The sequence below is a fragment of the Stenella coeruleoalba genome (assembly GCF_951394435.1).
Source record: "Stenella coeruleoalba genome assembly, chromosome: X".
NCBI classification, from domain to species: Eukaryota; Metazoa; Chordata; class Mammalia; order Artiodactyla; family Delphinidae; genus Stenella; species Stenella coeruleoalba.
The window spans coordinates 83,085,117-83,099,403 of record NC_137152.1 but is presented as its reverse complement, the minus strand read 5'-3'; the positions used below and the strand labels follow the sequence as shown (position 1 = coordinate 83,099,403).

Here is a 14,287-nt window from a genome sequence, read left to right as displayed (position 1 = left end):
ATGGTAACACAGAAAATATCAACGATAACAGAAAAGAATGGAAAAAATAATTAGTATTTTGTGTATAGTGTTTCCTTGTTGAAATGAAAACAGATTGCATTTTCATTGTTGAAATGAAAACAGATTGCAGTTTAAAGACTTAGTAAGAAAGAAGAATGTAAAAGTAATGAATGTTGTTTACATTGTTTCCTTGTTGAAATGATAGCACACACATTTTAAAGACTCAGTAAGAAATTTTTTACAATTATTTTTTTCTTATTGCTTACATGTTGAAGTGATAAACTGCATTTCAAAAACAGAAAATAATGTAAAACTTAATTAATAATTAATAAAAATAGTTAATAACTTGTTGTTACCTCCATTTTGCTACTGCATTTCTGACTTAGAAAGATAAACGTGTTAAATGAATTGTATATGTTGTTGCTTTGTTGAAATGATAACACATGGCATTTCAAAGACATCATAAAATAAGAATGCAACAAGGCCACCGATACCCTGACACCAAAGCCAGACAAAGACACTACAGAAAAAGGAAATGAGAGGGCAATATCTTCGATTAATACAAATGAAAAGGTCCTGGACAAAATATTAGCAAAACAAATCCAACAATATATCAAAAGGACCATACACCATAAATCACGTAGGATTTATTCCAGGGTCACAAGGATGATTCAACATTTGCAAATCAATCAGTGTGAGACACCACATCAACAAAATGAAAGATAAAAATCACATGATTATCTCAATAGATGCAGGAAACTCTTTTGACACAATTGAACATCCATTCATGACAACAACTCTCAACAAAGTGTGTATAGAGGGAACATGTCCCAACACGACAAGGGCATTTATGACAAACCCACAGCCAACATCATAGTGAATGGCGAAAAGCTGAAAGACTTTCCACTAAATTCAGGAACAAGGTAAGGATGCCCACTCTCACCACTTATATTTAACATAGTACTGGAAGTCTTAACCACAGCAATCAGACGAAAAAAGAAATAAAAGGTACCCACACTGGAAGGGACAAGGTAAAACTGTTACTCTTTGCGGATGACATGATACTTTGTATAGAAAGTTTTAAAGCCTCCGCCCAAAAACTATTAGAACTAATGAATGAATTAAGCAAACGCTCAGGATCCAAGATTAACATACAGAAATCTGTTGCATTTCTATACACTAATAGTGAAATATCACCAACAGAAATTTTTTTAAAACTCCATTTAAAATCACATTGAAAAAAATAAAACACCTAGGAGTAAACCTAACCAGGGAGGTGAAAGCCCTATCTGAAAACTATGAAACACTGATGCAGGAAACTGAAGATGAACAAAGAAATGGAAAGATATCCCATGCTGCTGGATTGGAAGCATTAATATTGTTAAAATGTCCATACTTCCCAAAGTAATCTACAGATTTAATGCAATCCCCATCATATACCCATGCCATTTTTCGCAGAACTAGAACCAAGAATCCAAAAATTTATATGGAACCACAAAGACCCCGAATTGCCAAAGCAATCTTGAGAAAAAAGAGGGTTGAGCCTCTGGAGACCTTGTCTGAGGGGCAAGCTGTGTCTGCACTGGGTAGGATCTCCTGGAAATTTATAAAAGGAAGATCATTTCTGACACCTTGATTATTTGGAAGAGAGTTTGACTGGAGAGAAAGAGTATTTAGGAAATCCATATTACGCACACCCATAAGAAATCATGCCAGTGGTCCCTTCTTTACAAGCCCTTTCAAGCTCAGTAGAAGGCCGGAAAAGAACAGGAAAAGATTCGTCCTCCAGCCTAAATTCCCTGTTGTCTGTCCTCTCTCCCATCGCTTCTTTTCATCCTTAGATTCCTTATGGGATAAAGTATGACAGGACATGGCTAACGAACTCAATCCAGAGACATTGCAGTGTCCCCTTCACTCCAGTGGACGTAAGAGAGGATGCCGAAGCCAGACGCGTGGGCACAGGGAAGAGGGAGAGAGAGACTTGATTCAGCAGGGTCTGCCGGCTTCTGAAACTATTGCTGTTGCATTCAATCCCTGTAGTTCCACTTTGTGAAAAATGGGGCTCGATTCTTTGTCCAGGAAGCTAGCACTGCCTCTGCATTGATGGATGTCAGCTACAAGATTCGTGACGAGGAGAGCCGAAAGGTGTGTGTCGAGGGCGTTACGTGTACCTCGTCCTGAGGAAGGAGTACAGGCCAGGGGCTGTTTTTCCTTTTTGGAACTACAGTTCCGAACTACAGTTCCTGGTGCTTACCCCACCTCTTCCTGCAGATACCTGTCTTTGTCAGCCACTCTGCTATTCCCTACACTGTGTGGTATAAGTTGAAGCCAGAAGAAATGGAGCAGCTAAAGGTAATGCAGACTCACGGCGAGTAGTGTGCCAATGCTCAGACCCACCTCTCCTTCTTCCAGTCCCCCGTCCCCCTCGCCCCCGATTTCCCTGCCACCACCACAGCCTCAGAGCGGCTCTCTCCATCTCTCTCTCCACAGCTGACCTTGAGCAAACGATTTGATGTCTCCCAGCAAGCTCTTGACCTCCAGAGGCTCCGCCTTGACCCAGGTATGGCTGACAGCAGTAATTCTAGGGCGGGCGAGGGCAGAGGGGTCTTCCTGGAGGGAGACTTAGGGATGGTAACGTGGGGAGGGGCTGGTGCTGGCCCCACACCCCACTCAGCCATCCTATTCCCTCCCCTCTCCTTCCTGAAGACTTGGTGGGCTATGATATTGATATAATTCTGAATCGAAGAAGCTGCATGGCTGCCACCCTGCAGGTCATCGAAAAGTATTACCCTGAGGTAAGGCTGTAGGCCCAGTGCTGGTATTAGGGTAGGGGGTGGAAGAGATGGAGTGGAGGGCAGATTTGCCTCCAAGGTCCTAGATAGTAACCTTCACTCTACCTCTTCTTGCCCCAAAGCTGTTGTCCTTGAACTTGAGCAGCAACAAACTGTACCAGCTGAATGGCCTGTCTGACATTATACAGATGGCCCCCACGGTCAAGATCCTGAACCTCTCCAAAAATGAGGTGAGAAGAGGGAGCCAGGTCAAAGTTGGGTTGAGAGTGGGGGGGGGCATGTTAGTGGCCATCAGAGTGATGACAGGAGGCAGGTGAAGGTACCTGTGTGGGAGGGAGGGGTCTGGGGGTGCAAGGATCCAGATGTCCCTCTTTCCCTGGGATTCCTTTTCCCACTTCTGCCCCATATTTCTCAGCTGACGTCTGTGTGGGAGTTGAGCAAGATGCAAGGGCTGAAGCTTGAAGAGCTGTGGCTGCAAGGGAACCCATTGTGTGACACCTTCCCAGACCAGTCCACCTATGTAAGGTCAGTGTGAACACCCTGTCACCCTTCTTGGTGACCTTCACCCATGGGAGCCTAGACTATCTGTGACAGTGCCCCTTTGCCAAAGGTGGCAGCCCTGGTCTTCTGGGAGGATCACAGGCCCCACCTTCTGCTCTCTCTGTGCCTATCACCGGTGAGGAGTTTCCTTCCCCTGACCTGCTCACCTCTGCAGGCGCTCTGGGGTCTGTTTCCAGCTCTCTGTGCCCAGTTATATTCCAGCAAGGCCTCCCAAGAGTGTGCCCCAGGAAGCAGGGCTTCTCCTCCTCACCAGGACCAGGAGCGACCAGCCTTGATCCAGATGCTGGCGCCCTGGACTGAGAAGGGTCCTCCAGTCCAGGGCCTTTTGCTGAGAGAAGCCTTCCTTCTTCGTGCTGAGATGGGGTTTGCCTCCCCGTTCTGAGAGGGGCCCTCTTCCCCTTCCTCCAAAGGGATCGCCCCTCCTCCGCCAGGTTGCCATGGGGGCTTTCCTGTGCCATGCTGAGGGCTGAGGCCATGGGTGGCTGCTGTCATGACATCAATTCTTCTGGCCCAGTGCCAGGAGCTGGACCCTCCTTGGGAAGAAGCAGGGCTCCCTGAGTCAAGGGGCCAGACGTGGGCCCCCGCCAGTGATCAGAGGGCTTCCCGAGGCAGGAGTGGAAGGCAGAGGGCAGAGGTGGTAGAGGAGAGAGAAGGACAGGCCTCTCAGGGGCACTTCCCATCCCTCCCTGCACATGTCACATCATCCCGCCTGGTCCTTCACAGGAGCCCTGGGCAGCCTGAGACAGGTATGATTCCTCAGATAAAGAACCAACTCAGAGAGGTGCAGGGGTCATCGGGAGAGAAGACGGTGATCATCAGAGGGGGCCACGGATCCTCAGCCCCATACTGAGCTGGGACCTGACCCTTTCCTCCTTCTGGGGAAGATCTGCCCCCATGGCTGCTCGGTTTCCCATGCCCAAGTCTGGCTGAGTTCACACAGGTGACAAAGTTTCAGCCAGCATCCAGTGGGCCCCCAGCCCAACATGTGCATATTTTCCCTTCCTACCTGGTGTGTCTGGGCGATTCTGGGGCAGGTGAAGAGCCGCAACAAGTGTGCCGTTTCCCCTTTCTTCTCTCTTCTTCCCGGACCCCGACCACGGGAGAGCTTCTTTCCCTTCCCTTTGTTGTCTCTCTCTCCCCTGTCTCTGTGCCCCTATGTCTCTCTCATCTCTCCCTTCCTACCTTCACTCCCTTTCTGTCTTCATCCCCTCCATCTCCCTCCCTGAGCCCCACCTCACTCACCTCGCTGGCCCAGCATCCTGGGCCATCCCTGGGGTGTGTCCGGGTCTTGCCAGAATGCTGGACCCCCAGTGAGGTAGCAGAGCCCCGGGCTCCCACTCCATCCCCTCTTCTCCCCACAGCCTTCAGTGGGGCCCTGGAGGAAGGGAGGGAGGAGAAGGAAGCCCTACAGCACGGGTTTGAAATGCTGGTCCCTGTGGCACTGGAGAAGGGAGTCCGAGTAGTCTGGGTGGGAGCTACCCAGGCGAAGGAGAGGAAGGGAGGGAGGGAAGGAATATTAAAGTGAAGGTACTGAGAGAGATGAGGAGACAGTGCCTTTCAGACAGTAAGATGACAGATGCTCAGTGCTCAACAGGCAAGTGGACTGAAAACCCCTAAAATCAGGAGCAGAGGTGGGCAAAGTGTGCTGCTGGATTGGCCAGAACACACTGATCTCTGTTTATGGTATTACTGTTTTAACTCAAAGGAAGCATTGCAACCTTGAACCATCAACCACCTCTTCTCTATTTTTGGTTTTGGACAGGGCCATCAGAGAATGTTTCCCGAAGTTGTTACGCCTGGTAAGTGCCTACGTAAATCATTGTCTCTTACGAATGTCGGTGGCCTCTGCACCTGCCCTCAAGCCCTTTGGGTCTTGCCTAGATCACATATTAGCATCAGAACCTTAACCATTTGGGGGGACATGGACTCCTGAAAATGACATGGATATACTTGCTGGAAAAATACCCATAAATACACACACGCACACACACAAGTTGAATATAACACTAGAGACTTCCAGGACCTCATGATGAAGACATCCACTGTAAGCTTTCCCATGGAATTTCCAGGGCCCTTTCACACCTGACCTCTGATCCTCACCCTCCTGGGCCCATCCTTTTCCCGGATCATCCAGGGCCACTCCCCTGGTCTCCACTCCTGACTTCCTCTTCCCTTCTCCAGGATGGCCAGGAGTTACCATCACCAGTGACCGTTGACGTTGACACTCCCTACATAGTAAAGCCCTGCAAGGTGAGGAAGAGGATCAAACAACATTTGGGGTGTTGCAGGGAGGCTTTATCTACTGCAGTCTCAAGTGCCATTTGATTCCAGGGAAGCTACTTTGGATCTGATGAGCTGAAGAGTCTAGTCCTGCAATTCCTGAAGCAGTAAGTATCTCTGCGAAGCTGAGCAAGGGGGGGCAGGTCTAGGACAGGTGAGGCCACCTAAGCACAGGTCTGCTCAGGGGAGTTTTCAAGTCTCATTTGAGGTCCAGACCACAGAGATAGACTGTCTTCGTTGCTCCTCCTTAGGTACTACTTGATCCATGACTATGGAGACAGACAGGTTCTCGCAGGTGCTTATCACGAGGAGGCCTGCTTCTCCCTGATGATTCCCTTCCACCCCGAGCACCCAGCCCCGTGAGTATCACAGTACAGCCTCTGCTCCCGGACCGTGTGGCCCCCCAGCAGACACAGGCCAGCTCCTGCAAACACCCACCACCCACTGTTGCTCTTTGTCTCCTAGAAGCAGCTTGTGCGAGTATTTCAAGGACAGCAGGAATATGAAGAAGCTCAAGGACCCCTGTGAGTGTGTGATGGGAAGACTGGGTGGGAAAGGGCGGTGAAGGGGTCAATCATAGGGCCCAGGGCGTGGCAGCCCCTGACCTTCGCTCGCTTCCCCTCCCCTCACAGACCTGCGGGTCCAGCTGCTGAAGCACACAAAACGTGTCATTGTGCACACCCTCTGTGTGTTGCCCAAGACTCAGCATGCCTTCAGCTCCTTCGTGGTGGACACGTGGTTCCAGACGGTGAGCACCTGCTTCCTCCCCCGGGTGGGCCCAGGAAGCCGCAGGTGGGTGGGAGGTGGAGGTGGTGACTGGGCGCCTGGGCTCTTCCCTTTCAGGAAACGATGCTCTGCTTCTCCATCTGCGGGGTGTTCAAGGCAGGTGAGTGTGTGTAGACCCCCAGCGCAGATGCCCCACTGCTGCCTCCCCCTGGCCAGGCTCACTCCCAGAACCACCTAGCTTCCCTGACCCCTTCCCTTCCCTTCCCCTTCTCTTCTCTTCCCTTCCCCTCCCCCTCCTGTCCCTTCCCTTCCCTTCCCTGCCTTCCACCCCTCCCCTCCCCACCTGCCCTCCCCTCCTCACCCCTCCCCTTCCCCACTGTGTTCTCCTGCCCTCAGGCTTCCCACAGACAATCCAGGTCTGAGCTGTGTCCATGCCTGTCTGCCCTTCACACCCTGGGCGTTGGGGACACAGGCTGTGGCGTTTGGTGGCTCTCAACCCAGATACTTACTCTGAGAACTTGGGCTGTTACTTAAGGTCTCAGTTTCCTCATTTGCAAAATGGGGTAGTAGTATCCACCTCTTGGGCGGCTATGAAAAATGCATCCCGTGAACTTGTGTAGTGGTCGTCAGGGGCCCTGTCACTGGGTGCAGACTGCTCCTATAGTTGCCCTCCCCATTCCCGACACCCTGGCCCCCGTGAACAATTGCCCTCTCAGCATGAGTGTCCAGTCACACCCTGACTGGGGACCGCCATGTGAGCATGTACAGCACGTGTGGCTCTAAGGGGTACTGTTGTTTGTTTGCTGTTGAAGTGGAAGGAAGTTCTCAGGGCTGTGTGCGTGCCTTCACCCGGACCTTCATTGCTACCCCTGCTGGCTCCTGTAGGTGAGAGCCCTGTTGTGGGCGGGAATGCCCATCCCCACCTGGGCTCAGGGGCGAGGGAATGTGGTGGCAAAGACCTTAGGTTTACTCAGTATTGTGGAAAGCCAGCAGGGAGATCCCAGGAGCAGTGTAGCCTAGTGGTTAAGAAGAGTATGGGCCTGGAATCGGCCTATGGGTTCTCTCCTTGAAACAACACTCACTCGCTGTGTGACCTTAGTCAATTCCCATGACCTCTGTGTGACTCAGTGTCTTCTTCTGAGAATGGGCATCAGAGCGTCCAGCCCTTGGGCTGTGGTAAAGGGTAAATGTGAAATCGCCCGTGAGTTGGGGATAAACCTATAAATCGAGTGAAGGTGGTAGACAGTCTCTCCAAAGGTGGGCTCTGTGGGGAGGGGCAGAGGTACCAGTCAAGGAACCTGGGAGACAGACACAGGAGGGACGTGGAAGGAATCTGGTTGCTGAGTGCCAGTGGGAGCAGAGTCAGTATTGGGGGTGTGGGTGTCCATCCACCAGTTGTCTGAGGGCCCATTTTTCCTTCAGTCTGTGCATCGTGAATGACGAGCTGTTTGTGAGGGATGTCGACCCCAGCGAGACCCAGAGTTTGTTCTCCATCCCACTGCCTACACCCACCTCCAGCTCCATGCACCCCCTCTCCCAGCAGCAGCAGGACATCATGCAGGCATCCTCCACCCCATCTGAGATGAACCTCTAGTGGTCTCAGAAGTGAGTGCTGGGGTTGCATGGGGATAGGAGGGAGCTGGGAGGAGTAGAGGAGTGATTAATGGGAACTTGAAGGTAATTTGTTTTCCTTGTTTATTTCAGTCATTTTTAATCTGAACATTTCATCCGTGGTACATATAAAGCTACCTAGTTATTTTGAGCAGCCTTGTATTATTTTTATTAATTTCATGGCTGCTGCTTCTGTATTAACAGACAGTTGGGTGTTCAGGAGTGTGCATGAGGTTCATTCCACTATATATGTCACAGTACATGTGGAGGGGAAAAAAATCATTACCCCAAAACATACCTCCCAGAGGTAACCGTTGAATGTTTTCATCTTCATCATATCTTCCTGTAAGTTTGCTTATGTAGGTGTTTACATATTTATTAAGCACGTTTATATATTTCTATATTTATCTACAGAAAATGAGATCTCATCATGAGAGAGAGAGAGAGAGAAGGAAATAGAGAGACTGAGACAATGAGAAAGAGAGGCTTGTGGCTGAATGGGGAAGAGGGGTCCAAGGAGGGATTATTTAATCTTTAGTGCCTTGAAACTTGAGCAAGTTAACAGCTAATGTGAAGGAGCCATCTCAGCTCATTTGTAACTCTTAAATTTGCCCATATATTAATTTTCCTTCTTATCTTATTTCTACTACAGAGCTAATGAGACACCTCAAATGGAAAAGTATAAATTTTAAGCCCAATATATATTTAGTTATTAGTGAATGAAAGAAGGGACAATTGTATTTCAATGAAATGGTAGTACTTTTTAGGTTTTTGTCTCACAGGGAGGCAGCACATGGTTGAAACTGTGGTGTGACGTGGCTGGATGACGCATGATCTGAGGACCCTTGCACTGTTGAATGGGAGACAGGTCTAGAATTTTCCTATAAACGTATTAACATGCGTAGCAGTCCAGGAGCAGCAGTTAGGCAAACACTACGGCTTGCTGCCCTGGTGCCATCTCTCACTGAGCTCACCAGGTGAGTCAAAGGCAAGCCTGTCTTCCCAGCGTGGGGAACTGGGTTAGGGTCTGCTCAGAGGCACGATGTTGGGCAGCTCTTAGGAGCTTCTGAGTCTCCCAAGAAGCTAGAGATCCTTCTGTCGTTAAAACTTTAAACTCAAGGCATACCAGAGAGAGATTTGCTTCCTTCATAAAGATATCTATATTCTCATTAGGAGAAACAATGAGAAACACCTTTCCATAATGCCTGCCTTAGCCCCAGGTTTTCTCATTCACCCGTCAGGACAGCTCTGTGTTAAAGATGAGTCCCATTTCACAGATGACAAACTCCTCCTCATATAGCTTCTATCACCTATCCAGGTAAGTGGGAGTTTGGGGATGAGGTTCCATCCCTCGCCCTCTCTAGAGGACAGTGGAGCAGCCTCCCTTTTAGACAGTGGGCTTCTAGGCCTGGAGAAATGGTCCTTTTGTTCTCCCCTGATATAACAGGCCCAAGGGGTACTCCCTCAAAACCCCTATTGAAGAATATGATAGTGCACATACATGTGCACATGCATTCATTAACTTGGAAAAGCATTCATTGTGCTCAATTTCATGGGGGAGGTAAAGTAGAACCAAATGGAATTGACAGCATATCTCCGTGTGTGTGTGTGTTTGTGTGTGTGTGTCGACGGGCTGTGTATAGGAAATGTATAAAGTCATTAGTGATAAAAGTACAATATGTCAGGTAAAAACGTGGAGATGACATACCTCTGAGAGGCAGGCACTTCCTTCTTTACCTCAGAGTCCCCCTTCCTTAGTGTGCAGGACAACTTTTTTTTTAACATCTTTATTGGAGTATAATTGCTTTACAACATTGTGTTAGTTTCTGCTGTATAACAAAGTGAATCCAGTATGTGTGTGTGTGTGTATATATATATATATATATATGTATATATATATATCCCTATATCGCCTCCCTCTTGCGTCTCCCTCCCACCCTCCCCAACCCACCCCTCTAGGTGGTCACCAAGCACCGAGCTGATCTCCCTGTGCTATGCAGCTGCTTCCCACTAGCTGTCTGTTTTACATTTGGTAGTGTATATAAGTCCATGCCACTCTCGCATTTCGTCCCAGCTTACCCTTCCCTTCCCCATGTCCTCAAGTCCATTCTCTACATCTGCGTCTTTATTCCTGTCCTGCCCCTAGTTTCTTCAGAACCGCTTTTGGTTTTTAGATTCCATATACATGTGTTAGCATACGGTATTTGTTTTTCTCTTTCTGACTTACTTCACCCTGTATGAGAGACTCTAGGTCCATCCACCTCACTACAAATAACTCAATTTCATTTCTTTTTATGGCTGAGTAAATATTCCATTGTATATATGTGTCACATCTTCTTTATCCATTCATTTGTCAGTGGCCACGTAGGTTGCTTCCATGTCCTGGCTATTGTAAATAGTGTTGCAATGAACATTGTGCTACCTGACTCTTTTTGAATTATGGTTTTCTCAGGGTATATGCCCAGTAGTGGGATTGCTGTGTCATAACCCTCTTGCACTGTTGGTGGGAATGTAAGTTGTGCAGGACAACCTTTGAGGACTGAGGAAGGTAGAGTATCTTTTGTATGAGGAAAAAGCCCTTCAAGGGTCAGGTGTGGAAGTTTCCACGGGGTACCTTTTCCGATACCCAGAAGCCAAGAGCAGGGAGATGGCAAAGGAGAGGCAGCTCTGGTGGTCTTCAGTGGGGAGGGAGCTAATAAGGGTATAGTCCTTCATCTGGGCACCTCCCTGGCAGCCCCCAGGTCACCACTGTCTGCAGCTGAGAACCAGGAGTTCTGTTGGGTAAGAACCTTCCCTGGGTCATGAAAGGTTGGGCACAGGGCCTGGCACCCAGAGAGAGCCCAGGGCTTGTCTCCTTACTTCACCTCCATTCTCTGTCTTCACTTCCTATATTCTCCAGCCTCAGTTGGGTTCGTTCCCTAACTTTGTGCTAATCACCACTCCTACCATTCACACTTGGCTGGGTGGTAAGAAAAATAATAATACTCATAAAACTGAAAGAATAAACCCACAATAGTAATAAAAGATAGCAACAATTATAGCACACATATTAGATAAATTACTTGCTCAAGATAAGTCAACCAGCCAGTAATGGTTCCCAGTATCAAACCCTGGTCTTCTGACCGAAAAGGCCCCACCCCTAACCCCTGTTTCTATATTGAGTGTACTTCTATGTTAGGACTCAGGCCGACACAGGGCAAGAGACTCAACCCAGGTCCTGTGGTCAGTTGATGGCTCTGGAACTGGACATACGTTTGATGACTTCTGTCTAGCTGACCTGTTCCTGTTCTTTGCTCTTCTGTGCTAATCCTTCTTCCTGGGGCTCAATAAGAAATTGCCTCTGGTCAAACTAGAATGAAAAAAAGGAGACAAGAAAGCATGAGGAAAAAGGAAATGATGAGATGGCACCAAAGTTCACTTCTTGCTGCTACATTTCCAGATGCTGTTTCAAATCTATTTTATAGGACAGAGGAGGCAAGGTGGGCCAGGAGTAATATATCTCAAAGTCCTATTGCCTGCCAGACATTCTTTGAGGTTTTCTCCTTTTCTTCTTACAAGTCTAGAAGTAGGCGCCCTTAGTCCCATTTTACAGAGGGCCAACCTCAGACTCACGGAATGTGTAAATTTTCCAGGGTCACATGTCTACACTTTGCCCTCTACACAGATCAAGCAGCAGCCTCCTGTTTTAGATGATAGAATTCCAGGGCTTAAAAGACTGATAGTGGAAACCTTGCCTGATGTGGAATCTGGGCTGTGTCATGCTCCCCATTGGACATGAAGATGATGGTAGGGATGAAATCCTACTCTGTGGGCCAAGAGGACTGGGTGTGGGGGCCACAATGACTAGCTGATTCTTGAGGTGCTGAACTGGACCCAGAAAGCAGCACAAGCTGTTGCCCTTTGGAAAGAGAACCTGAATGGTAGGATATTAACATGTACACAACTACTATATGAAAGGGGTTTTACATTTTATCTCATTTAATCCTAAACTCTTTTCAAGACCAATAGGTACTTATAAATGATCAGAATCAGAATTTTTTGTGTGTATTTTTTAAAATTGAAGTACAGTTGATTTACAATATTGTGTTAGTTTCAGGTGCACAGCAAAGTGATTCGGATATCAGATTGTTTCCCATTATATGTTATTAAAAGATACTGAATACAATTCCCCATACTTTATTACCATAACTCCTTGTTACTTATCTATTTTATGTATAGTAGCTTGTATCTGTCAGTCTCATACTCCTAATTTGTCCCTCCCACCTCCTTCTCCCCTTTGGTAACCATAAGTTTATTTTCTATATCTGTGAGACTGTTTCTGTTTTGTATATAGATTCATTTGTATTATTTTTTAGATTCCACATATAAGTGATATCATATAATATTTGTCTTTCTCTGTCTGACTTACTTCAGTAAGTATAATATTCTCTAAGTCCAACTATGTTGTTGCAAATGGCTGAGTAATAGTCCAGTGTGTGTGTGTGTGTGTGTGTGTGTGTGTGTGAGTTTTCATTTCTTTCTGGATATATACCCAGGAGTGGGATTGCTGGATCCTATGGCAGCTCTGTGTTTAGCTATTTAAGAAACCTCCATACTGCTCTCCACGTGGCTGCACCAATTTACATTCGAACCAACAGTGTAGGAGGTTCCCTTTTCTCTGCATCCTCTCCAGCATTTATTATTTGCAGACTTTTCGATGATAACCATTCTGACTCATGTGAGGTTTTGATTTGCATTTCCCTAGTAATTAGTGATGTTGAGCATCTTTTCATGTGCCTGTTGGCCGTCTTTATGTCTCCTTTGGAAAAATATCTATTTAGATCTTCTGCCCATTTTTTGCTTGAGTTGTTTATATTTTGATATGGAGTTGTATATTTTTGGATATTAACCCCTTGTCAGTCACATCACCTGCAAACATTTTTCTCCCATTCCATAAGTTGTCTTTTCATTTTGTTGATGGCTTCCTTGGCTGTGCAAAAGATTTTAAGTTTAATTAGGTCCCATTTGTTTATTTTTGCTTTAATTTATTTTGCCTTGGGACCCTGATCTGAGAAAATATTGCTACGATTTATGTCAGAGATTGGTTCACCTATGTTCTCTTCTAGGAGTTTTATGGTGTCACGTCTTATATTTAGGTCTTTAAATCATTTCAAGTTTATTTTTGTATATGGTGTGAAGGAGTGTTCTGATTTCATTGATTTACATGGAGCTGTCCGGCTTTCCCAGCATCACTTGTTGGAGAGACAGTCTTTTCTCCATTGTATATTCTTCCCTCCTTTATTGAATATTACTTGACCGTAGGTGGGTGGGTTTATTCCTAGGCTATCTATTCTATCCATTGATCTATATGTCTGTTTTTGTGCCAGTACCATGCTGTTTTGATTACTGTAGTTTTGTAGTATAACCTGAAGTCTGGGAAGGTTATGCCTCCAGCTCTGTTCTTTTCCTCAGGATTGCTTTGGCAATTCTGGGTCTTTTGTGGTGCCATATAAATTTTTGGATTATTATTTCTAGTTCTGTGAAAAATGTAACAGGTATTTTGATAGGGATTACATTAAGTCTGTCGATTGCTCTAGGTAGTATGGCCATTTTAACAATATTAAGTCTTCCAGTCTAAGAGCATGGGACACCTTTCCATATCTTTGAATCACCTTCCATTTCTTTTATCAACGTTCTATAGTTTTCATCATATAGGTCTTTCACCTCTTGGTTAAGTTTATTCTTAGGTATTTCATTTTTTGATGGGATTTTAAATGGGATTATTTGTTTACTTTCCTTTCTGATATTTCATTATTAGTGTAATGAAATGCAACAGATTTCTGTATATTAATCTTGTACCCTGCTACCTTGCTGAATTCATTTCAGTGAACAGAACTTAAAAGTTAAGTAAGGTGACCTAGAAACAACCTTACCAATTGCTGCTCCAGGATTCATAATCTGGAGTTACACAAAGTAACCTGGAGTTACATTTTATCCTATGAACTGACATTCGACATCTCAGAAGGCATTATTATTCACTTGTTCTCTCTCAAACAACGTGAAGTGAAATAAAAACGCTAAAGCTCATTAAAAAGGATTAGATATCCTCTGCATTTCAAAAGTCACAAAAGGTGTGTGAAAATCTGGGGGATATTGTATTCAGACGTAGGTTTATCTCTTCAATGTACAAAATATTCTTAAACAGTAGAGTTAGGTAAATGATATGAAGAGCGGATGCACAGAAAAACCACTTGGAAACAAACCAAACTAAATAAATTAATAGGAAATAAATCATATTAAGCGAACAGGGTTGTCATGATGTACAAAGTAAAATATGA

At 46.2% G+C, this 14,287-nt stretch overlaps 1 protein-coding gene across 1 annotated transcript; it reads left to right on the top strand.

The window, feature by feature from the left end:
* Positions 1–825: 825 nt before the first annotated feature.
* LOC307180189 (nuclear RNA export factor 2-like) lies at positions 826–7,953 on the top strand (the record flags this gene model as incomplete). The annotated part of the gene is made up of 17 exons (XM_079910312.1): positions 826–876; positions 1,842–1,925; positions 2,041–2,145; positions 2,272–2,352; positions 2,491–2,560; positions 2,707–2,795; positions 2,915–3,022; positions 3,208–3,317; positions 5,116–5,152; positions 5,535–5,603; positions 5,685–5,740; positions 5,885–5,992; positions 6,099–6,157; positions 6,266–6,381; positions 6,477–6,519; positions 7,172–7,244; positions 7,782–7,953. 17 exons carry the CDS (start codon positions 826–828, stop codon positions 7,951–7,953), a joined length of 1,431 nt encoding a protein of 476 aa, XP_079766438.1.
* Positions 7,954–14,287: the final 6,334 nt, after the last annotated feature.